Source organism: Engraulis encrasicolus, chromosome 3 (genome assembly GCF_034702125.1).
Source record: "Engraulis encrasicolus isolate BLACKSEA-1 chromosome 3, IST_EnEncr_1.0, whole genome shotgun sequence".
NCBI classification, from domain to species: Eukaryota; Metazoa; Chordata; class Actinopteri; order Clupeiformes; family Engraulidae; genus Engraulis; species Engraulis encrasicolus.
The window spans coordinates 47,682,795-47,706,457 of NC_085859.1; the positions used below are offsets into that span (position 1 = coordinate 47,682,795).

Consider the following 23,663-nt stretch of genomic DNA (forward strand, 5'->3'; position numbering starts at 1 on the left):
AGACCAGGATGAGCCATTATTTTGGGTTGCTCCAAAGCTATCATTTTGTTTTCCACAACTTTCCCGAACGCCTCGTTAAACCTGCCGCCTTACGGGCAATGCGGGTCCTGTCTGAGAAATCTGACTGGGGTCATTGAGTCCATGATAGAATACTATGTGTAGACATCATCGACTTCATCTTTTCTTTTATGTTGTGTTTAATTCTTTGAAGCTTATAATATCCATCACACTATTGAACAACTGTAATTAAGACTAGTTTTTTTTGCTCTTTCAACTATGGGTGTCTGTTCGTTCCTATCCCAGTCCTGCCTCGGTCACTTGTTGGAATGAGAGAGCGACAGTGTGGGCCGCTTGTGCTGAACAGGTTCCAAGTTCCAAGATTCCAAGCGGAAGGGCAGCCAAGTCGTTAGGTGATATGGCAAATAAAGACACACTGTGCGATCTGCAGCCATGTCTTTAGGTGATATAGCAAATAAAGCCACACTGTGTGTGATCTGCAGTCGTACTGCTGTGAAGTGGCCCATGCAGCCGCTCGGTGTGTGCCGGTCGAGAGGCACCGCTGTGCTGAGTCGAGTGGATGGCAGAGGGCGAGCGTGTAATTGCCCGTGACGCCTGCAGCGTAGGCCGAGACTAGAGGCGCTTGTTCAAAGGAGGGGAGCGGTGAAAAGGGTTAGGTAAGGAGAAGGCAGATACACGTACAGCGGTGCTGCTGTGAGAGACGACAGGCAGGCTACCTGCCAAAGGGCGGAGAAGCCCTTCAGGAAGAGTGCGCAACCCACACAGCCATATACTGTGCATATTTGCAGTGTTAATTCAACACCTAGAGAGTTGGACCAATGCCATGAGTGTTAAAACCGACACTCTAAGTGTTGAATTAACTCGGTTTACAGTGCACTGAGGAGGCGACAGCCTCATCCCGCCTACTGTTGTGGAGGCGGCAGCCTTCTCCCACCTGCTGTGGTTGGAGACGTCAGCCTGATGCCCCCTACTGTGGGGACGACTGGAGAGGGAGAGTATGGAGACATAGAATGGCACTGGAAGTGGGTGGCAGAGGAGGTAAAAGATAGAAGTGAGAGAAGGTAAATAGGAAAAAATGAGGGCTGGAGAAGGAGGTAGAGAAGGAGATGGGTGAAGAGGAACATTAGCAGGGAAAGGTTAGAGATGGAAGTGAAAAGGGTGACATAGATGATGAATATGGAAGTAAAGGCAGGTAGTAAGTACATTAGATAGGTGAAATAAACTCATCTGATGGTTTACAGTTCCTTGCATCAAGATACAGTATTGTGAGTCTGTGTATCGCAATCTCTCGGTTTGCTAAAAAAAAACATTGTGACAGCCCTAATAATTACAGGTCCATACATGTGGAAAGAGCACTCTGTCACAAATTGCACAAGTGACTCAATCACCTCCACAAATTCCGCCGCTCACCCACTCCCCAATAAACTAGCCCCATGTCACTGGCTATGCTGAAAGCCCGCAAGTGGTGATTAAAAAGGAGTAACGCTCTTCATGAAGTGTGTGCATCAACCTACTCCTCATATACAGAAAACAAGAGCTGGCCTGTAGGAGTCAAGCATACTGTTGTCCTTTGTTGTCTTTGACCCCATCGGTCACTTCCTCATGTGTTGCATGTGGCTGGAGGGTGCCAAGCTCAACGGTGCTGCTGACTGTGACAGCAGTCACGTCAGGCACTGACACTGAGCTGGTTTGACACTGGGATCTCACTGGGCAGCACAGAGCCAGCGCTCTGAGTCGCACCATTGTCTCCCAGATGTCATATTCACCGTGGCACTGCTCAGTTGCACTCCACAGTCCAGAGACAACTCCAACAAACTCTGGGTCAGAATCATGTCGCATAGGACTACTAAAAAGGGCCGAGCAGTCAGGATGTTGTACAGGAACACTTTAACGGTTGCTAGTTTCAACAGAAATAGATTGGTCCAATGAATCTTGTACATTCATTAGAGTGATGGATTTTGCAATATGGAGATCACTTTTATCATCGTTTAAGCCTCCCTCATGACTTTCTGCATGAGGATACCTGAGACTCCGTGAGAGCTTGAGAGACTACTATGACTCTGGTCCTCAATTTCCTCTAGCTGCTTACCTATGACTCATAATGTATCGGGTTGGCTGGGTAATTCTGAGCAATAAATAGCCAGGAACACCATTGGTATACCTGAAAGACACAAGCTGTGCCTTCTGGCAATATCAAGGCATGACGTATCAAAGCCTTTGTTGTGTGACATATTTCAGAATAACGTGTTAATGTAGCGCCCTGATTGTCCTTTAGCTTGATGTAGTCCGATGAGTCATTGCCTCTTAATCCGATTGCATCCGTTTTTTTTGTTTTTCGTTCTCCGGAGTGTCAAACATCCTTCTGGATGGCTATACTTAGCCTGGAACTGCTGAGTGAACCTCCAAATGTATTTAAGACCTGTCCAAGAAAGTCCCATTTGAGTGTTAGAATGCAGCTGAGCCCCGGAGGCCAAATGGGCAGAGAGGCGGCGACCGGAGCGCGTCCAAACAGGGCTTCCACTTTTGGCCCTAAACATTGAAAGTTCGCTGCCACACGCTAGCAGCTTAGTCCGGCAAAAAGTATTTCGTTTGATAAGTTGTCTGTGAGTCCTTGGCTTTTGGAAGGGCCATGCCTCGCGTTCCGGACAGGAGGACAACTTCCCTTGGACATGCTGCAAATGTCACTTCCTGTGTAAATTCCATTAGGGAAGTGGTTGGCATTTATTTACATCCTCCTCACCTTATTGTAGGAGGGCGGCACGACCTCTCCCTGTGGCTCGACAAGGAAACCATTTACACCCAGGGGCTGACCTCACCGTCTGCTTTGATATTTCCTCTGACTGTGAGAAAGGCTTGACGTGTGAGTGTATTAGCTATTGTTACGCTTTTATTACTGCCGACCCGGTCAGGTGCACTTCTGCTCCCTCATTGACCATAATTAGACCAAGGATCAGCTGGCAGTCATGCTGCCATGGATTACATTGAAAATTACTTTCACCCCTATCCTTCACGTCTAACCTCTCTCCCTTCCCCCATCTACCCATCCTCCTACATTTCTTCTCCTTCTCTCTATGCCCCCCTTATCCCTCTCTCTCTCTGTATCTATAGGTCACCATACCATCTATATAGGCGTGCGTGTGCCCAAGAGCTACCGTAGGCGGAGACGTCACCGCAGGAAGACCAGCCAAAAGGGGAGGAAGGAGCGGGTGACGGAGACGGCCTCTGACAAGTCGGACAACGAAGACAACGTCGAGCCCAGTGGCACCATCCTCAAGCCCCTCAGTAAGTGCCCCAAGGAACCCGGTGTCGGTTAATGTTAACTGTGGATGTCGATTAATGTTAACGTTAATGGTAGATGTTCCATTGGCAGAAAACGTCTTGGTGGTGTTTCCTTGTTGTGAGATGCATTTGTGTATGAGTGAAGAGATGGGTCAACACCTGACCGAATGGAGGAAAAGGCCATGTGATATTTACTACAAACATGAATGAGATCAGATCAGTGTAATCTCCCATATAGGCCTAACAATGATAACATCGGCAACTTTACCATGCTGCCATGATTAGCTAGCAACTGGCCTACCGTGTTGTGAAGTACGCCTGATTCAAATCAATGCTCAAGAGCCAATTTGCACATTTCCTTATCTACCACTAGGGTGTCTTAGACAATTTACAGTCTACAGATTTACAACTGTGATTAACCAATAAAGTGTCACAGTGTTGCTTTAATAATCATTTAAAAATGTTAGCATGGGCAGCTGTACATAATTACATAAATAAACCCTCCAATGCCCAGTGTTTATACACATAAAAAAGTCTGTCAATGTCAATGCATTTTTGCTGTCCATTTCTAATGCAACAACATATATTTAAAGTTCAAAATTAAAAAGAGGGGACTATTTTAGCCTATAATGTTGTCAGATTTAGAGAATGCATGCAATTTGCCTCCATTCTTCTTTTTTGCTTTTTTCATTTGATTGGCTTGACGTGACTTCAAAAATAGTGGAAATATCACCCGGCTTTCATACTGTAACGAGATTACACGATGCCGTGATGCGAGTCCTTTTTTAAACCACATGTACTAGGCCCTTCCATTTACATCCAGTTGAGATTATATCTTTTTATTGTTGACAGCATGGATGTGCTGCAAAATCTCTTTGAGACTTGGTCTGACCAAGAGCATAACAATTAACATTTCCCAAACGGCATTTCCCAAATGGCCCCCATTGGTTTGCTAATGATTGTTTGCTTCCCAACAAAGTGGGAGGAGTTCCCGTATTTGCAGGAACTCAGAAAGTACTTGCATGCTGTCATGACCTGACTGGTAGCAACGCTGAAGCTGTTGCGTCACTAGGAGGGCACGGCCTGGCTAGCAAAAATGTGCCCGGTGTGTTTTTTGTGAAGTTTATATTGATTTAGATTAAAATGATAGCATGACTGTGACTGCACAGTGTCAAAGTTTATGTATGGCTTAAGTGGTCTGGTATATTTTTAGGCGAAAAGCAGTAGAGACTTGCTATTGATTCAACCTAGTAAGGGTTTATTTGCAGAGATGTCAGCCTAACAAAAGTATATGTATTTGGCAAGTTTACACTCTAAAATCAGGATTACCCATCTCTGAATATGCATTGGCATAACATTGTAAGAGAGAGAGAGGTCAGCTCAACTCAGTCAAAGGTCGAAAGTGAATATATACATTTCTCGGTTCCGTTTTTTCATTTAAACTCTTCAAAGGAAGCACCACCAGCTCATGTAGCCAGTGTCCCTCCTCCTGCCTCCACCACCACTGCAACAGCCCAGGCAGCTCTGGGTGCTGCAAGCCAAATGCTACTGCTGACTCCTCTCTGTCAGAACAGATCGCTTTGGCTGTCCCCGCTGTGGAACAGCACTGTTTGGACAGGACAGGAGTGAACGTCACTTGTGTAAAAGCCAGGCAAATAGAACTGTGGCGGTTTGATATGCGTCATGGAAGAAGGTGCAACGCTCTCTCTCTCTCTCTCTCTCTCTCTCTCTCTCTCTCTCTCTCTCTCTCTCTCTCTCTCTCTCTCTCCCTCTCTCTCTCTCTCCATTTCCCTCTCTCTCACTTCCGTTGTATTTGTCTGTCTTTTCTCTGTCTGTTTCTTTCATTATCTCTGTTTTCATCTCTCTCTCTCTCTCTCTCTCTCTCTCTCTCTCTCTCTCTATCTATCTATCTATCTATCTATCTATCTATCTATCTATCTATCTATCTATCTGTCTCTCTGCGTCTCTCTCTTCCTTTCTCTCACTGCCTGTCTGTCTTTCAGCCTCTCTTCGTCTCCAAGAGTGTTTCTTTCATTATCTCTGTTTTCATCTCTCTCTTTGTCTCTCCCCCTCTCTCTCTCTCTCTGTCTCTCTGTGGCTCTCTCTCTTCCTTTCTCTCACTGCCTGTCTGTCTCTCGGCCTCTCTTGGTCTCCAAGAGTGTTTCTGTGTGTGTCGCTGGTATATCCCCTTGATGTCAGTGGCGAGGAAGTGGCCTTGGGCCCGGGGCTGGCTGGCTACTTGGGCGGCGAGCTTGCTTTCGGTGTGGATGCTGGGAGTCTGAATAGCTGCTAATGACATCTGAAAGAAAGAGAGGGGAAGGTGTGGTGGGGTGGGGTGGGATGGTGGCGTGTTGTAGCGGTAGATGAAACACCAGTGGAGCGGGTTGAAAGAATTTGTGGTAGACAGAAACATACAAAAGCGGGGCATAACAAAGGGGGAAAAAGGTAATCTGAGGGGCCTCTATTAAAGTTATGCCATTCTGAAAAGGAAGAAAAGAACAGGTTGTCTCAGTATTGCTGAGCCAAAGAATGGGAGCCACAACAATAGTTTAATTATACTGTGATTTCCCTTAGCAGGAAGGCAAGCAGAACAGACAGGCAGGCAGGTGGGTTGTTGTACATTCTCATTTTCATTGACCCTTTCGCAGCTCAGAGCCCGTATCATGGAAAGTTTCCTCCAGGACAGACCAGCTGTAGTAAATGGGCTGTTATGTAAACATACAGTATGTCTTCGCTTGCTCACATGGCTGACTCTTTCAGCACTGTACATAACGTTATAACGGTGCCCCTACGTCACCGCTCGCCGATGCAGTTTGACGACAAATTTGTGTTGATTGTCCGGACGGTATTTCTGTCGAAGATTTGTTATTGTGTGGTTGTTGGAGTATTTCGTATTTATTTTGGAAATAGTTGATACAGCTCAAATGAAGATTGCATGGTATAGCTCACATGACTGACTCTTTCAGCACTGGACATAGCATAATAACGGTGCCCCTACGTCACCACTCGACGATGTAGTTTGACGACAAATTTGTGTTGACTGTTCAGACAGTGCTCCTTGAAGATTGTTATTTGTGTGGAGCTGTTGCAGTTTTGCATCTTTATTTTGGAAATAGTTGATTCAGCTCAAATGAAGATTGCATGATGGTGTGGCCAGGATATACCAGTTTATACACAACAATATGATATCGCAGACATAACTGAAAGCAAATAGGATAAGCAAAAGCCCTGATTCAGAAGTTTGTTATTCACCATAATTATGACTATGATCAATCTGTCGTCAAATGCCTTATGGATTGTATTTTTTCAGCAACATGCATAATGCAAAATAGATTATATCTGTGAACGTAACATGAACGTAACACATTTAATCAGCATACGCTTGCATGCACTCGAGGTTTCCTAACCCAACCAGTTGTGTACCAATTTATCTTATACATGTATTCATCTCCCTCCAAATAGGTCCAACATAATGATTATCCCTCCAGGGTTTTGGCACAGAGCTATTCATTTGCACGGTGGGTCACAACCTGTAGGTGGATCTCTCACATGCAATGTTGCATAGATAAACCTGTTCACATCGTGTATCATTCACAGCATGAACAGGATTTGCTTTAGCGAGGTTAATAAACGCCAAGGCAGATCACATGGCAGTGAAGCTGAGCCAATGACAGCCCCTTACCATCCTGCTGTGTGATCTTTCCTAGCTGTAAAGGCCATGTTGACAAATATATTTAAAAAAACACCTCACACACATACAGTACATCCACAAGCGTTGTGTGTATGCACACACACACACACACACACACACACACACACACACACACACACACACACACACACACACACACTGGACCTCCCGCTTGTTTAGATTGATTGCTTCCTGGTTCGCATGCGTGATTCCGGAATCCCAGGCGGTATTATTAACCTGACGGCTGTTATGTTTGAAGGATACGTATTGGCTGAAACATGTCATGCAACAACAACAAAAAAGCCGTTCAAGAAAACAATCACCCCTGCAAAAGTGATTTACATCAATTCCCTCAAAGGCCTCATTGTTAGAGATTTGCTGACACGCACATGGGAACTTGTATTGTAATGGACTTGCCCGTTAAGCAAAGTACAGTCTCTATCCTCCCTTTTACCAGGAGGCCCCCATTACCCACTCCTCTCCTCCCCCTCACCCAGAGCCACAGTCGGAGCACGGAAAGGTGCATTGAAAATTCGAAAGTGGATTATGCGTTGCTGGTATTTCTGTCGATTCACTGTGTGTGACTGATGCTGCGCACGCTAACCGCTAACATTAGTCATCACTCTGATCCCATCCACTCCACTTTCGCCTTCTAGAACATGCGGACTGTTATTCTCTAGTAAGACAGCCTATGAATAGAGGAAAAGGGGTGGAAAGAACAGAACAAAAGGAAAGGGTAGAGAGGAAAGGGACGGAAAGGAAGGGAACAAAGGCATGTCTCATTTAGCCCTAGCGCAGGTCCACAAGCTCACTCAAGCAGCATGGGCTGCTGAGCTTGCTGCTGACATGTGTGGATGGTCATCCAGCCGTTGGCATGATGCCTACAGTGGTGTTGGTGGAGGCAGACTGTGACGAGGGGAAGATGGTTAGGCCTACTTGTCCTTTTTCCAGGCCATGTCAATCAAAGCCAGTCAAATGTCAATCAAATTGCAGGTTGACATGCCTATTGAATCAAAGCCAATCAAATGTCAATCAAATTACAGGTTGACATGCCTATTGATATCACACACTGGCACCGATCAGATTCATTTATTTAGGTCTACATTCTGGGTGTTCTTAATCAGCACACCAAACAACATCAAACTTGGGAACTGAATGCCCACTTTTTCCTTTACTTTTCTCTAACTCTCCCTCTCTCCCTCTCTCTCCCTCTCTCTCTAAGGTCACCTGACACATGTTCAAGGAAAGCCTCAACTCTCTCGAAGTGCTGTGTGTCATTCCCAAATAGGAAAAAAAAGGGGCAAAACAAAAATTTCACATTTCACCGGCCGACAAAAGCTGCTGATGCCGCCGTGAGGAGCAAAGGTCTTTGTTTGCACCCAATACTGCACCCGCAGCCAGAGAGGGTTTGTACCCGCAGAGGGGGCGCTGAGGCCAGACGATGAGGGCACTGTCACGGCATGGCATGCCCAGAGTCCGTTTGTTTGCGACGTCCAGTTTACCATGGAATTTCCACCATCCATGCGGAGCTGGACTAGTGGGTCGTGGCGAATGTACAATACAAACATGGCCGTGTGGGCTATAGGGCTCAGGAGCGCTGGCAGTGCGGTGAGCAATTGTGTGCATGCCGTTCTTAAAGAGCAGGCCATTACGGGGCCAATTGGAGCACTCTGTACGCATAGCAGACACACACTCTCTCACCCCAGCTGGCGGTGCGCAGCAGTCATATGAAGAGACGTAGTACAGTATATTTGGCTGGGTTTCTTACCTTGCTGAGCGAGGAGGATACATAAACACTTTTTAAACTCTCAGCCTCTTTCATCTGACAAGAAAGTTAAACACGACTCTGCTGGCACTTTCAACTTGATTAATGACCACATACAGTATTGGGAATTAACGTGAGACTCTACCTCAACAACAGAGGGAGCAGCTTATGTAATGTCATAGTGTCTAGTCAACAGCAACCACATCACTGCCATTTTGGGTAGAGTGTTGGGCAAAGCAAGCAGGCGTCTAGTGGTGATTTATAGTGGAATACCTGCACTTGGGACAAGCTGAAATCGGACTATTCAAGATTCAAGATTTCAAGATTTTTTTTTTATTTGTCACGTGCTTCCTTGTGCAAGCACAATTGGCAGTGAAATGGGGATTGCAACTGCTCTGTGCTGTGTTGGATGGTAAAAAATAATGAAATAAAATAAAATAAATTACTAATTTATTATATAATAATATATAATATATAATAATTATTAATAAACTATAGAACGGAGAAAGATATAACTTCATTGAATTAGGAAAATGTAGTGTATGTAATGCAGTGATGTAAGTAAGGTAATGTGGTATGCTTCACTGATCTCAATTCTTATGGCCCATTTGATGCAAATGGGTGGATGGATGTAGATGGATAGATGTCTAGATACATACAGTACAGATCTATAGATTGATCTATACTATAGACCCACATGGATGGATGACGGTGTGTTGCTATGTGTCAGACCACATAACATCCCTTTCCAGTGGGAGTGTGTGTGTTTTTATGTGTGTATATCTACCGTCTGGTCCCGTCTGAAAGTGTGTCAGTGGGTGTCTGTCGGGCGGGGGGGCGGCCGGACCCCCAGCTGAGCAGGATGTCCCTCTGAGACCTCTACAGGCCGACTCCGCTAATCCACCCTAAAGCCCTTAGTCGCTCTCCCCCCCCCCCCCCCCCCCCCCCCCCCCCCCTCCCCCCCTCCCCCCCCCCCCCCCCCCCCCCCCCCCCCCCCCCCCCCCCCTCCCCCCCCCCCCCCCCCAACCCCCACCCAGGTTATTATTAGCTAATCTAACCTCCTTCTTTACCCTAAGTCAGTCTGCCATGTGTAGAAGTGGCAGTCGTGGTGGTGTGTGTGTTAGTGTGTGTGTGTGTGTGTGTGAGAGAGAGAGAGAGAGAGAGAGAGAGAGAGAGAGTTGAGTGTTTTGAGATCTGTTACTATCACCACGCATTGGTATCTCACCCTATGAAGTTAAGAGGGAAAATGGGCAAAGAGGAGCATCAGCAACAGGATTTCGCAACAGTTAACGATGCACAAATGGCAGTTGATTGAGTTGTCTTCAGCATAATTATAGAGCCAGGATATTGTATGTATTTTGACGTCTTCCTAACAGTAAGAGTATGCACATCCCACCTCTCTGAGGCCAGGTGCAGGACAAAGGCGCGTCTGATAGTAGAAAAAGTAGAAGTCCACACACTGTAGCTCCGCTTTGAAAATGTATTCAGGTCATACAATGTTTCGACCCAACAGGGTCTTCATCAGGCATGTGCATCAGCACCATCACATGCCTGATGAAGACCCTGTTGGGTCGAAATGTTGTATGACCTGACCATGACTTCTATTGTTTTTATGTATTTTGAGGTCAACATTTTACTAGAGTGCATGCGAGGGAAGGAGTCAATTGTCAACACATCCACAGTGTCCTCGGAGCACTTGGGAATAGGTGGTACGTGACAGGCGTTAGTCCGTGTAATGCCATCCAGGTCCCGCAAGACTGCACACTCACGGCGACTCTAAACACAGACAGTGTCGCCAGCCGTGCTGTTGTTGTGGCTATGTCTGGAATTAGTTGGGTATTGGACATGATGACACACACACACACACACACACACACACACACACACACACACACACACACACACACACACACACACACACACACACACACACACACACACACACACACACACACACACACACACACACACACACAAATACACACACGTTCATCACACAATTGCCCTGGATCGCCCCAATTGCCCTGGACTGCCCCCCAAATTGGAAACCACTAAACAGACTACTATGTAATCAATTGTAGGTCTCAGTCAGTTAAGTCTCAGTCAGTGCAGTCAAATGGCCTTTGTTTTCCCCAATTTAGAATTTACAGAACAGAATTGAACAGAATCGTAAATACGCACGTAATATTTGATGCTGCAGCTGGTCCACAAGGTAAAAACACACAGGTGTGTTTCCTGGTCTCGGGTTAATTAATCTCACCTTTCCTTTGAAACACTGACAGTAGTGGGGGTGAGAGGTCACCCCGCCTTCCAAGCAACACATGAAGAGCCTGTAATCTGTCAAGCCAGGAAAGTAATTGAGGAGCCATCGTTACATTACATTGCATTTGGCAATGATATTTCCTCAATTATTTTCCTGGCCTGCCTGCTTGAAGCCAGAGTATGTGCTGCTACCCTCTGTCAGTTTATTCAGAGTCCCAGTTAAAAAAAAGAAGAAAAGGTTTTTGAAGAGGTACTATACGTTCTCTTTTATTCCAGTGTCTGTGAACTTATTGAACTCGGTTGTTACTACCATCCTTGTTATAGCATGTAGGTATGAATGTATGAGTCCGCACTACTGTAGCTATGCACTTAAAGGGGCACTAGGTAGGATGACGTCATTTGCGCGGCGCCCATGGCATGCCTGTCTTAAAATCTACACCGTAATGAAAAAATGCCGTTCAAATATACTCGCTGCGAGACTGTTTTTCATCACGGAATGCCAGCAGTTGATACAAAGCTGAATACGGTATGTAAAGCGACGTTTCAGATAAAAAGTGTTTCCCACGAAACTCGTTCGGTCCGACACTGTCAAAAGTTGCTTGTGGGGTTTTCTGATCTCCTACAGCTCGACACAGCGTGACTCGGCCCCCACTTTTTGCTTTACGGTTGAGCTGTGTCGTGCCTATTCGAAAAGCAAAATTTGGCATCTGAGTCGTGCTGTGTCGAGCTGTAGGCCTTCCAGAAAACCGACAGTGGAAAAGAAGCATTAGTCTGTCTTTGACAGCCTACCATGAAAAAAATGCCTTGCTTTTAGTCTGCCGTGTGGCGATTTTCTTTTCCCATGCAGCGTATCAATGTCAGGAAGGCAGTAGGTCTAGGGCAGAGTGGCAGGGTGGTTGTGGCGGTTATGGTCCTAAAGAACAATCAACAATCCCAGCCTTGCCCCTCCACAACACTGGGCTCTGAACAAAAGACAACAGGCCCAGCCTGATCACAGTCATGTGACGCCTTTACAGTTTTTCTTGATCGCTTTAACACCATTTTTTAAACTGACTCACACAAAGTCGTCATGATCACTATTTCAGCAAAGCAAAAGACACGTTGTGCATATGTGTGAACACATTCTTGTTCACTTGACATATTTCCCATTCATATAACACAGTTTTTGATAAACAGTTAACGCATGTGCCATTTACGTAGTGCACATTTCATTGTTAAAGCTCTGTTAACCATACAGAAAAATCTACTCCTGACTTTTAGAAACTACCGTCAGTTGTGTGAACACGCCAGAGCACCTATTTGACACTCCTTCTCAAAAATCTTAATTTAGCAATCAGTCTTTATACACAGTATGTTGTTGTTTGTTCTTGGCATGGAGTTCTTTTGCAAATTTGTTGTAAGTGCATTCTCGTACTGCAACATCATACTTTACATAGGCCTACTTTTTACTTTACACATATTTTCTGTAATACCGTTATCAGCCATTAGTACATTTTTGATTACAGTTGTAAAAAAAAAGGAAAACAAACAAACAAACAAAAACAAAACAAAAACTACATCAAAACATTCTGATTTTCAATCCAATTCTTTGCAATAAGACATTACCGTACACGGACCCACTACCTAGCCTACTGACAATTTTACATAAGAAAAGACACACAACTCAAATCTTTATGCAAAGCATTTACTGGGCCAGCTATCTCTCAGTCAGTAGATCCTGATCAAGCAGAGTCAGTGGCTAAGTAAAAGAAACAACAATGGAACTGACTTGAAAGTTATGTAATTGACAACAATGTTAAATAACGGCAAATTGTGTCAACATGATAGCCGTGTTTTGGATTTTTACGACCATTGTGTAATGACTGACTGGGAGTGTTCATACACTGCTATGCATTGTGTATTGGACTGAAGACAGAGTTTGCTTTTATTGCATATGTTAAATATTTTGGAAACGTAGTAGCCTTTTGCAAACAAAGATGTTGTGTTTGGAGAATCGGTTTAACTGGTTAGCCCATGGCGTGAACTGATATGAAAATGTGCTTTTTGGAGTGACAACTGTGTCAAAGCAATCAAGAAAAACTGTAAAGTGCTCTCTGTTCGCTACGTACCCTGTGGAACACACACACACACACACACACACACACACACACACACACACACACACACACACACACACACACACACACACACACACACACACACACACACACACACACACACACCACCACCACCACCACCGTCATCATCATCCAACCCCCACTCCCACCCCCTTGTCTTCCCAAGGCCTTCAGGAGCGAGCTACAGTACAAAGCGACAATGCTGAAATGTCAACAGCCACTTTTCAGCACCCGCTTAGCTCGCCACGTTATTAGCAACCTGGATGTCTAATGGACCATTTTACCCGCTCGGCTCGCTCTCGCTTGCGCCCACGCAGAGTGTGGGCTTTGGATTTAAGTCCCCGCAGGGATAATCATTAGCCCCCCATTGACATGTGTGGGCATTGGTGACATGGAGGAGAGAGAGAGAGAAAGCCGTTCCATTTTCTTTAATGGAAGGCTGCTTTACAACGCCGTCTGAGTCCTCTGACTCAGAAGTCTACTTGAAGTGTTTCACACAAAAAAGTTTCACGCATTGCCGTTACCCTTAGGCCCATTGTCATGCTCGTTTTTACAGCAATGTCTAAAATGTTTAAAAAAATAAATAAACTGGTCTAGTATCATCAAACATGGACCAGAGAAGACACCTGCACTGACTGCTAACAACTGACTAGCATAACATCAGCAGGGTGTTTTTCAGGGGGGGCAATCGCTATTCCGACATACCGCTATTCCGACATACCGCTATTCCGACAGCCGACATACCGTAGGGTTAGGGTTAGGGTTAGGGTTAGGGTCAGGGTTAGGGTCAGGGTTAGGGTAACTGTATGCACTCTCCCTAAACTGGTAAAAGCTGAGCAACGTAGCACAAACCAAAGAAATTGCATAACTCGCGCCGGTATTCCGACAATAGACATCAATGTCGGAATAGCGACATGTCGGAATAGCGCCACGTAACCGTTTTTCAGGGCCAAGGCCGGTCCCCTGCCAAATTGCCTTGCGTCTGTTAGCTAACTTTAATCAACAACAAGCCGCCTCTCTGGCACACCATTCAGTGCTTAGCACTTTCGCGGTGACTGATAGCGGAAGTCGGCTTGAGGCGCTCATTGTGCAATGATAGGCGGCGAATGGGAAGCTTCCAGCTAGCGCCGGTTGCTAGGAGGATGCACAAAGGAGTGTCATTGTCCTTCTGTTTACTTGAGCTGGCAGCTGTTCAGGCTTCGGCCTTCACTGCTGGGCTCTTCCCCGCCTTGTGCCAGTCCTGGAGTGTCACTGCTGTGCCATCCAAATCTGCCCCACTTCAGATGCTCTGCAGGCATTCACCTGCCCCATACTCTTCGGAATGCTAAATTGCATCTTGCTGTAGCCTTGCTCTCGCCTTGTTTCCTCAACCTTCTTAATAGTCTATCTGAAAACTTCTTGTGTGTGTGTGGGTTTTTTTTTTGCCAGACCAAGGTTCAACTAAGCGGTGTCCCCAGCAAAACCACTGTTCACTGAGATGATTGAAATTTTACTTTTCAAAGGGAGGGAGTTTGTGAGTACATTGTAGTTTCAAAATAATGCATGAACCATATAAACCGATGGCCTAACATACTAACTCAATTTTTTTCTCCTGTAGAGACAATAAAGGCAAATCTAATCTACCGGTAGCCTAATCACAATAATCACAGCACAGTGTTTCCTTCCATCTCTGAGAGAGAGAGAGAGTTGGGCATGCCTGTACAATATGTAACTGGAGGAAGGGTGATGTTTTGCTACCACCCGACCCGGGTTTCCCCCATCCATACTCAACCCAACCCAACCCGGACATGGTATTGTTCCTGAAAAGCTCACCAGCATGCTGTCATGCTGATGAAGGAGCCACAGGCGCTGACATAAACGTGCTGCCTTGCTCTTCAGCAAAAAGTCGGCCGTGTCTGTCACATGGCCGCAGCGAGCATAGCGTAGTCTCAGATGTATGCAACTCAACACCAGCCGGCTCAACACCCGGTCGGCCCACCCACTGCGTCTGTTGTCGGGACGCGCTGGTGTGACAATATGAGGGTAGAGTTTCACCGTTACAGCCTTGCTGCTAGAGCAGCCTGGTTAGCCACTTCTCCCTCTTCCTCCATGCTGCCCAGAGCGAGGGCAGGGTGAATGAATGGAGCTCAAAATGTGTGTGTGTCTGTGTGTGTGTGTGTGTGTGCGTGTGCGTGTGTTTGTGCGTGTGTGCGTGTTTGTTCGTGTCCGTGTGTGTGTGTGTGTGTGTGTGCCCATGTGTCCGTGTGTCCGAGTGGAGAGCAGGGCACACTGGGTAGGCAGCATGCAGATGGATGGCATTGGTATTCCCCTGGAGGAGGCAGCCGAGCCGGCCAGGCACAGAGGGAGAGTGGGACAGAACCAGGCCGAGAGTGGCAGCTCCACTAAGCCCTTTCTCTCCTCTCTTTTTCTTCCCCCCTCTCTTCTCTCTCTCTCATCTCTCTCTCTCTCTCTCTCTCTCTCTCTCTCTCTCTCTCTCTCTCTCTCTCTCTCTCTCTCTCTCTGTTTTTCTCTCTCCAATGCTTTCTCTCTCTGGATACTCGGACAGGGAGCATTCTTCCCCTTCTCTGTTTCCCATGAGCCCTCAGTGCAGGGACAAAGTCCCCTTTGTGCAGGGGCCCATGGCTCTTGGCTACGGTGCACACACGGCTTTGAAAACGTGTTTGAACTGTGAGATTTTCATTTCTGTCTGTCTATTGCTTTCTTTCTATCAGTCTCTGTCACTCTCTCTCTCTCTCTCTCTCTCTCTCTCTCTCTCTCTCTCTCTCTCTCTCTCTCTCTCTCTCTCTCTCTCTCTCTCTCTCTCCCTCTCTCCCTCTGTGCCCACTCAGCCTTCACATGCTTGTCCATATTGAGCCCCTCTCCAAACCACTCCTCACACACACACACACACACACGCACACACGCACACACACACACCCACACACAAGGGAAGGGAGAGATGCAAACACATTCTCTCACTATTTCCCTATTCTCCCCGACCTTAAATTATCTTAGCAACAGCGAGCAGGAGAGTTGTGTGTTCTAGTGTTCAGCATCCATACTCTGACTCTTCAGCGTCATTCCTTGTACTGTAAAGTCAACTTTGAACAAGGACCTTCCAAGGACCTGTTCTGCCAATGGCATATTATGATAAGACTGCTACTGTACGGTTGACAAGTAGCCTTTTACATGCAAAGGATACAGCATCTTTAGAGATTTTTCAGTACACAGGACTGTTAATAAAACAGTAAAGTACTGCTGAAACTATTGGTTTGCCCAGGCATGCCACAGCAGATTGAGTGTAATAGCCAGGGAGGTAATGAACAATCATCTAAGCATGATCACAGGTGAATGTCTCTGAAAGAACTAGCATGTTAGGGTGTTAGACCAAAACCATATGTGTGGCAATGAGCTTATCCCGAATATGAAAGGGCACATTCCCCCCAGGACTTTAATCACTGCTCTGATGAAGTGTCTTATGGAACATTTTACTTCCTCTTAGAATACTTTGATCATCCTTTGCTGTGTGGATTAGTATGTTTCACCTTTCACTTATTTGTTATTAACATTTTGACACCTTTTTGGGGGGAAGATTTGGAACATGTTGTGGACATGTTCTGAATTGTGTCGGGGAGCATGCCAAGGGCTTACATGGTTCAGGCTGTGTCGCACAGCCAGCGTAAGCCACACTGGAAGTTAATTCTAGTCGGGTGGTTTTCTGGGAGAGAACCAAGAGCACAATTTCAAAAGCTCACCATCATCAATGACGACAAACATTTTTGCGACTTGCTGTCTCTGACGTTGATGTTAAATACCTTAAAAACAAGGCACCTCAATTTCACGATTTATGTCACACAGCTTTATACCTACTGGTACTACTGTACTATGAAATGTCAGTGAGAACTGATTAATTCGACATGGAAGTTCACTATCCTTGTTTTTTTTGTTAGTTGTATTTTTTCTCTTCTTACGTATGTAGTGATGTAGACACAAATGCATGACTATGGAGTCTAGACTGTGTCACTCACTAGAAAGCATAATTTGCTGAAGGAGAAGGATGTTTGGTAAGTGACCAGTTGGCAATCAACATGAGTTGTGCTGCTGAGTGCCGTCATGTGCAAACACTCCTCTAGCTGTTACTGTCAGCAGTGTGACGGCATCTTCACAGAATAGATCATAGTGTGTGTGTGTGTCTGTGTCTGTGTCTGTGTGTGAGTGTGTGTGTGAGTGAGAGACTCCGTGAGGGAGGGAGAGAAATGCAGAGATATGCAGAGAGAGAGGTGATGGCATGAAGGAATTTTGATGCCTTTTGTTAACTGGTTGGCACGTTGCTTGCAGGGCACTCAGGCACAGGCACCACAGAGAAGGATGGTTCAAGTGTGTCAGTATGCTGTCCAGGCACTTGCTGACTTCAAGACTGTATAGTACTTGAGACCCATTTGCAGTTCCACTTCACTACCTGATACCATTGATAGGGTTAAAATGAGATCACACACTGTGCTAAGCTGAGTTGAGTACTTTAAAAGCGTTGTTGCCAGCCAGTTAGCAACTTATGTGGTTACCAGTGGGTTGTGGTACTGCAAAACTGCAAACGTAGTTAGCAGCTAGGCTTTCGAGAAACACATTTTGAATTTGTCTTGTTTTTACGCATCAGTATGTAACTTTATTTGTAGGGGTTGGACAAGTCAAAGCCAAACTCAGTTGATTGATCACTTTGTTGTGAAGATTCATTGGCGTGTCGTGCTCATGTGTGCTTTGTCAGACGGATAATATATCCCTTTCATCTTATAAAAACATGCATGTCAAAAACGGCAAAACTCTTAATGGAGAGGTCCAGTATATTTATTATTTACACGTCAACTTTTCCCGGGAGCCCCCTTTTTCCATGGCCACTGATGCCTGACTAAATATTCAAATTAGAAGGACAAGAGGGAAGGAAAGCGCAGGCCTCTGGTGAAGAATGGACAGTTTGTGAAACATTTCCTAATTGTTAATGAGGGACTGGGGGCACCATGCCAACTCAGAGGGGCCATGGTTGCCATCAGGCCCTGTTTCAGGGAAAGGGGTGCTGGGTAATCTGTGGTGGGGGTGGGGGTGGGGGGTGGGCCTGAGCTGCTGCAGGGGAGGGGGGGTATTCAGCAGTGTACAGCAGAATGGGGACCCCAAAAAGAAAGTGGGCGGTCTGTTAAACTGGGGGAAGAGTTGGGGACCCCCCAATTTTTTTTTCAGTGGCTCCAGTCCGTTCCTCAGTGCCTTCTAGCAGGGACTAGAGGACACTCAACATCCCCCGGGGCGCTTTGTGGACGAGTGTGCAGGTGGATTACTACTAAGACTACGCAGGGGGGGCTTTTACTGGTGCAGGTGCAGGTGACCTCTGTGCCTCCGCACCCTTGTACATCCGATTTCCTTTGAAGGGGGTCCAGCTACAGATTTCAACCTCTATTTGCTGTTTTTGTTGTCGTTTTTGGTTGGATTGCACAACAGCCCAAGGAAGGGAAGGAAAGGAGAGCAAAGGAATTGTGTTAAAAAATGGATACCGATCCCGAGATGTCGGACAACAACAATGTGGAGAAGGAGAGCTCTGAGGAGCCAGGGCAGGAGGCAGAGGAGAAGGGGCAGGAGCAGGAGCTAGAGCAGGAGAAAGAGGAGGTGGAGGAGGATCAGAGTGATTGCGTGCTGGTCAAAATCCCGCCGCCGCCACCACCACCCCCGTCCGTGAAGGCCCCAGAGGCCCCGGAGCTGGTCAAGATGAACGGGGAGGTGGTGGTGGAGACGGTGGTGGCCCCAGCTCCTGCCTCTGCGTTCTCCTCCAGGGAGTCTCTAAAAGGTAGCATCTTCCCTGTTGCAGTCTCGCCGGCGGCCGAGCGCATCCGCTTCATCCTGGGCGAGGAGGACGATGGGCCCGCGCCACCGCAGCTCTTCACCGAGCTGGACGAGCTGCTCTCCGTCGACGGACAGGACATGGAGTGGAAGGAGACCGCCAGGTAAGACCTACAGTGGGGAGGAGAGCACCTCCTCTCCGCCATCACGCAGTACACATTCCTGTGTTAATTCAACAACCAGAGAGTCAACTTTAACAGTATTGTTGAAGTCAAGTCGGTTTTATTGTCAATTTCTTTACATGCATGGGTCATACAAAGAATTTGAAATTACGTTTCTTACTTTTCCATGCAGACTTAGACACACTTTAGGTATAGACATAGAAAGTAGTACACAGTGTTATTATTACTTTCTAAGTGTTGACTTAACATGTCAGAATTTACTGAGGCCTTGTGTAATAATCCTGTCCTTGTTGTTCTGTGTCCGGTTAAGTAGGAGCCTTTTGCCCCTTAGCGTTTGTGGTAGTGCGTCCTCTCCCTCTGCCACTGCCATTGCCATCATAGTCATCAGTGTAGCATCCTTATTAAGTGTTTTGGAACTTTCCTTCAAAACAACTAACTGCAGTACTGTCATAGCACATGATGTAAATGCAACATATTTCATGTTGTTGGCTCTATCTACTGCGCAGACATGCAATGTACAGTACATGCAATACATGGACTGTACATACAGATACACCCACACATACAGTTTAGACAGGGACGCAGTACAATAAAGTGTTAAACTAAAATGCCAATGCAACGAGATTGTCAGCTGACAGCCTTGCAACACAATAGTGTTGTTTGTATCACTGTCCCTTTGCTCCATTTTGCCAAGACCCCCCAGCCCCCCTCAAAAAGTACTCAGTCACGTTTTTTTGCCCAGTCTATCAACCCAAAACCCAAAAGTCAGTGTGCGCCTTACTCTGTGTAATGTGATCTGCAATCTTAGCGTCGTAGTGTTTCCCGCATGAGAACTTTTGCTGTGGACTGACAGTTTGGTGACATTGCTGGTTTACACTATAGCATTACCCTGTGTCAGTTCGTTTAGCAGCTCAGAGTCGACAGGGAAGCACTCACGATTCGAGAGCTCTCACATTACTGATGCTGCAGCTGATACGGGTGAACATGTCAGGTGTCTGTGGTGAAGCCCTGTTCAGTGTACTGTTAGCTGGAGTGTGCTCTCGACGTCACGCGAAGAAGAGAAATCAAATATTGTTCAGCTGTAAGAGTTGGCTCAGGACCACCAGCCAGCGCTGGATGATTGATGACGCAGCAACGCAAACGTTGGCCGGCGTCCACAAGTGGGGCTTGGTATCTGTCACACAAGGCTGACTGTGTCTGTCAACATTAGGGATTGGCACGGAGCTCTTACAGATCAAGTGCTGCAAATACCGGGAGGATTTCATTCACACCCCCCTCCCCAACCCCCGTCTCGCTCTGTCTCTGGATGCTGAATCACATTTTCAATACCCTTTGGTGAAGTTTAATTTCACATATTTATTTCCATTGGGCTTTATTGCTCTTAGAGATGGTGGGCTTTTTAGGGAGTTGGAGAACTGTATATTTTTTTTACTATACTATCATTTTTTTTATTCATACATACACTGTATGAATGACTGCAAACAAAGAGGATTAATACAATCTGGCTGCAAATGAACGAGTCAAGTAAAACTTGCGGCAAAGAAGTCAACTTGGGCTGTGAGTGACCTTTGTGTAAGACACAAACAAAGCCTTGTGTCTGCAAACATTTGCCAAATAGTTTCCACGTTCTCTTCGGAAATCTGATATAAAAACACAACAGTGAGACATAAAAATGTCTTGTTTGTGCAGAAGGGTTTGTTGTGAATTGAACATTCTGCAAGTGCACGGCGCATGGGCCAGTGGCCAGGCTCAATCCAGTGCCAAAGCTCCTGAAAAGTAAATATCGTGCGCCAAGAGAGGTCCTCTGGGCAACTCATTGTGTGGTGAGAAACATAAGGGAAAGGTTTTTCTTTTTTTTAACCTTTTTTTGAAGTCATTGATGAGTAAGAAACACCAGGTGTCTCATGAATAGACTAATCAACACCTTATGTTTATAACACATACACTCCTCACACCCCCATTCACACACACACAGAGAGAGAGAGAGAGAGAGAGAGAGAGGGAGTTAGGGAGGGAGGGAGAGAGAGAACATTCAATTCATATATACAAAAATAAATATAAAAATAGAACAATCTAAAAATATCACCAGAGGGGTAATGTATGTGTGTGTGTTACAAAGAGGAGTGAGGATGGTGAGGTGCGTCCGTGCATGCGCGTATGCCCCGCCTGCATGCTCGCCTGCATGTGCGTGTGTGTTGGAGCACACAGGGAATGGGGATGGTGTGTTATTGTGTGTGTGTGTGTGTTTTTGTTTGTGGTGCTGGGGGGTCTCTGTTCACAGAGAGACTAGGCTCTCTCATCAAGCCCTCAATTACGGACAGGGCCCTTTCAGGACCCTTTAGGTCTGCCTCTCTCTGTCCCCATTCAGCGCAGCTCGGTTGAGCTCTCTGCTCAATGGCCAGTCAGTATCCCGGCCTGGGCTTGGCCGCCGTCTGTGGGAGACTTTTCTCGACGCGCTGGTCATCAGTCATGGCTGATCGCTGATCAAGTGAATAGAGTTCACCTTTTATTCCCCTTTCTGAAACCACTGAAACACTCCCTGTCAAAACCGCTGCCCACAGTGAAATAGAAGCCATTGGCGTCATATATTAGCTCTTTTCTTCCCAAGAATATTAAGTGCTAACACTCAGTCTCCTATCTGGAAAACACTGAATAACATTATTTGTATTGCGGTTGGCTTGGCTTTACATTTCAGAAACAAATTAGCACTTTACATTGTAAGCCTACTGTTTTTTTTTACTGGAATGGGTTTTGTCCCCTAACCTTTGAAAAACTATCCAGGCAGTCACACCTTCTGTAAGTTCAGTTTAAGTTCAAGCTGCAATATGGGATAATCTTAATTTAGCTATTGCTAGAGAATACACATCATAACAAGAGAACAAATCAGAACTTAATAAACAACTCTCATTAGTTTCTGTTACAAATATAAGACTGGTAATATGGAAAAGATTTACTTCTGGGCAATCAGTGTTAGCCTGTGACCCTAGTTAGCGCCTGGTCGGCAGGCATGGTTGTGAGTGCAGCCAGGCTAGAGCATGTGGACAGCTGGCGTGGAAGGCGCCTCGTTTGTTTGTGCCGGGTGCCAGAAAGCCGGTGTTATGTCACACTCACAGAGAGAGAGGGAGAGAGAGAGAGAGGTGATTATCACTGATGGGTGATGAGCAAAGCCATCGGCAAGACCCCCTCATACAGTACTGACACGCACATGCACACAAACACGCCCCCAGTAGAGTACCACTCCCAGAGGTATTGTCTCGTTTTAACTTTGATTGTTTTAAGTAGTGCATTAAAACTCCATTTCCTATATGGCATCTAATGGGGAAAACCTTGAGTTTAAAGAGGCCACGTAGATCAGGAGGGTGATATTTATTTGAATTATAGCGATTTTAAGTAATATGATACATTAAATGTAAAAAAAAAATTGGGGATCCCTTCATGATTTTTTTTTTTACTTTGGCCATAAACAGTTTTGAAACATTTGAATGATAATTTTGGCTCATAACTTTGAAATCCCCATTTCCAGTCCAAGTCCAGCCTTTGTCTCAGCTCCAGATATTTGTTTTCCTGTTTCGTAGCAGATGACAACAAAACACGAAATTATGCAATCCAAATGGCCAGTGTCCTTTACACCGTTGTCTTCCCATGATGTTTTTTCTTGACTGTGCTGTTCCATCCATCCCTTTCAAAGAGACACGTATTCCGAACACACATCCCTCTGTCCAGGTCTCACTCCTCTGTCTATCTCATCTCCTCCGCTCAGGTGGATCAAATTCGAGGAGAAGGTGGAGAAGGGAGGCGAGAGGTGGAGTAAGCCCCACGTGGCCACGCTGTCCCTGCACAGCCTGTTTGAGCTGCGCACCTGCATCGAGAAGGGCACCATCATGCTGGACATGGAGGCCAGCACGCTGCCCCAGGTGGTCGGTGAGTAGCATTGCACATTCACTCTCCGTTTCTAAAACTGAAGTCCATGGGTCCTTTCCAATATCCTGACTCACGTCCTCGACCTGTTCTTGTGGCTTTGCTCTTCACACGGCGCCCCGCCTCCATGAAGAAAAAACAATAAAGCTTCCTCGCTGTCAGCCTAACCACAACAACAACTTTTGGGGGGCTTCTTCCCTTTCAACATCTCGATTGCAAATGAGAAAATGACCTTTCAATTGCACTATTGCGAGATATTTAATTAAACGTCTGTCGTCAATGACGTCTGGTGACCTCATCACGAGGCCACAAGCACTTTGGGAGGACGGGAGTTTATTTTGGAAAGAACCCAACTTTAACAGATTTTGCTGTTGTCAATGATGCTTTACAGGTAGGCAGGAGTTCTATAAAGCATATCACACTATATCACACACAATATACACAAACACGACTGTACACAAATTAATACGCAGAGCAATGGTAGCCTATCAGAGATTTCGGACTGATCTGCCTTATGTCATGTGATAGTCTGCGGAAGACTGTACAGACCATGTCTTCCAATCTCAGCTTTCTTCCCTCCAGGCACAACACATCTTTAGCCATTCAGTTCAATTGTAGGTCAAAAGCTTTAT

At 46.0% G+C, this 23,663-nt stretch overlaps 1 protein-coding gene across 3 annotated transcripts in view; it reads left to right on the plus strand.

Moving 5' to 3' along the window:
• Positions 1-23,663, plus strand: part of slc4a4a (solute carrier family 4 member 4a) — a 90,097-nt gene that overhangs the window by 16,262 nt on the left and 50,172 nt on the right. For all 3 annotated transcript variants that reach the window (XM_063195552.1, XM_063195551.1, XM_063195553.1), the window contains 3 exons: positions 3,127-3,300; positions 18,960-19,095; positions 22,874-23,034. In XM_063195552.1, coding sequence (XP_063051622.1) covers positions 3,127-3,300; positions 18,960-19,095; positions 22,874-23,034 — 471 coding nt within the window. The remainder of the gene's footprint in view (positions 1-3,126; positions 3,301-18,959; positions 19,096-22,873; positions 23,035-23,663) is intronic.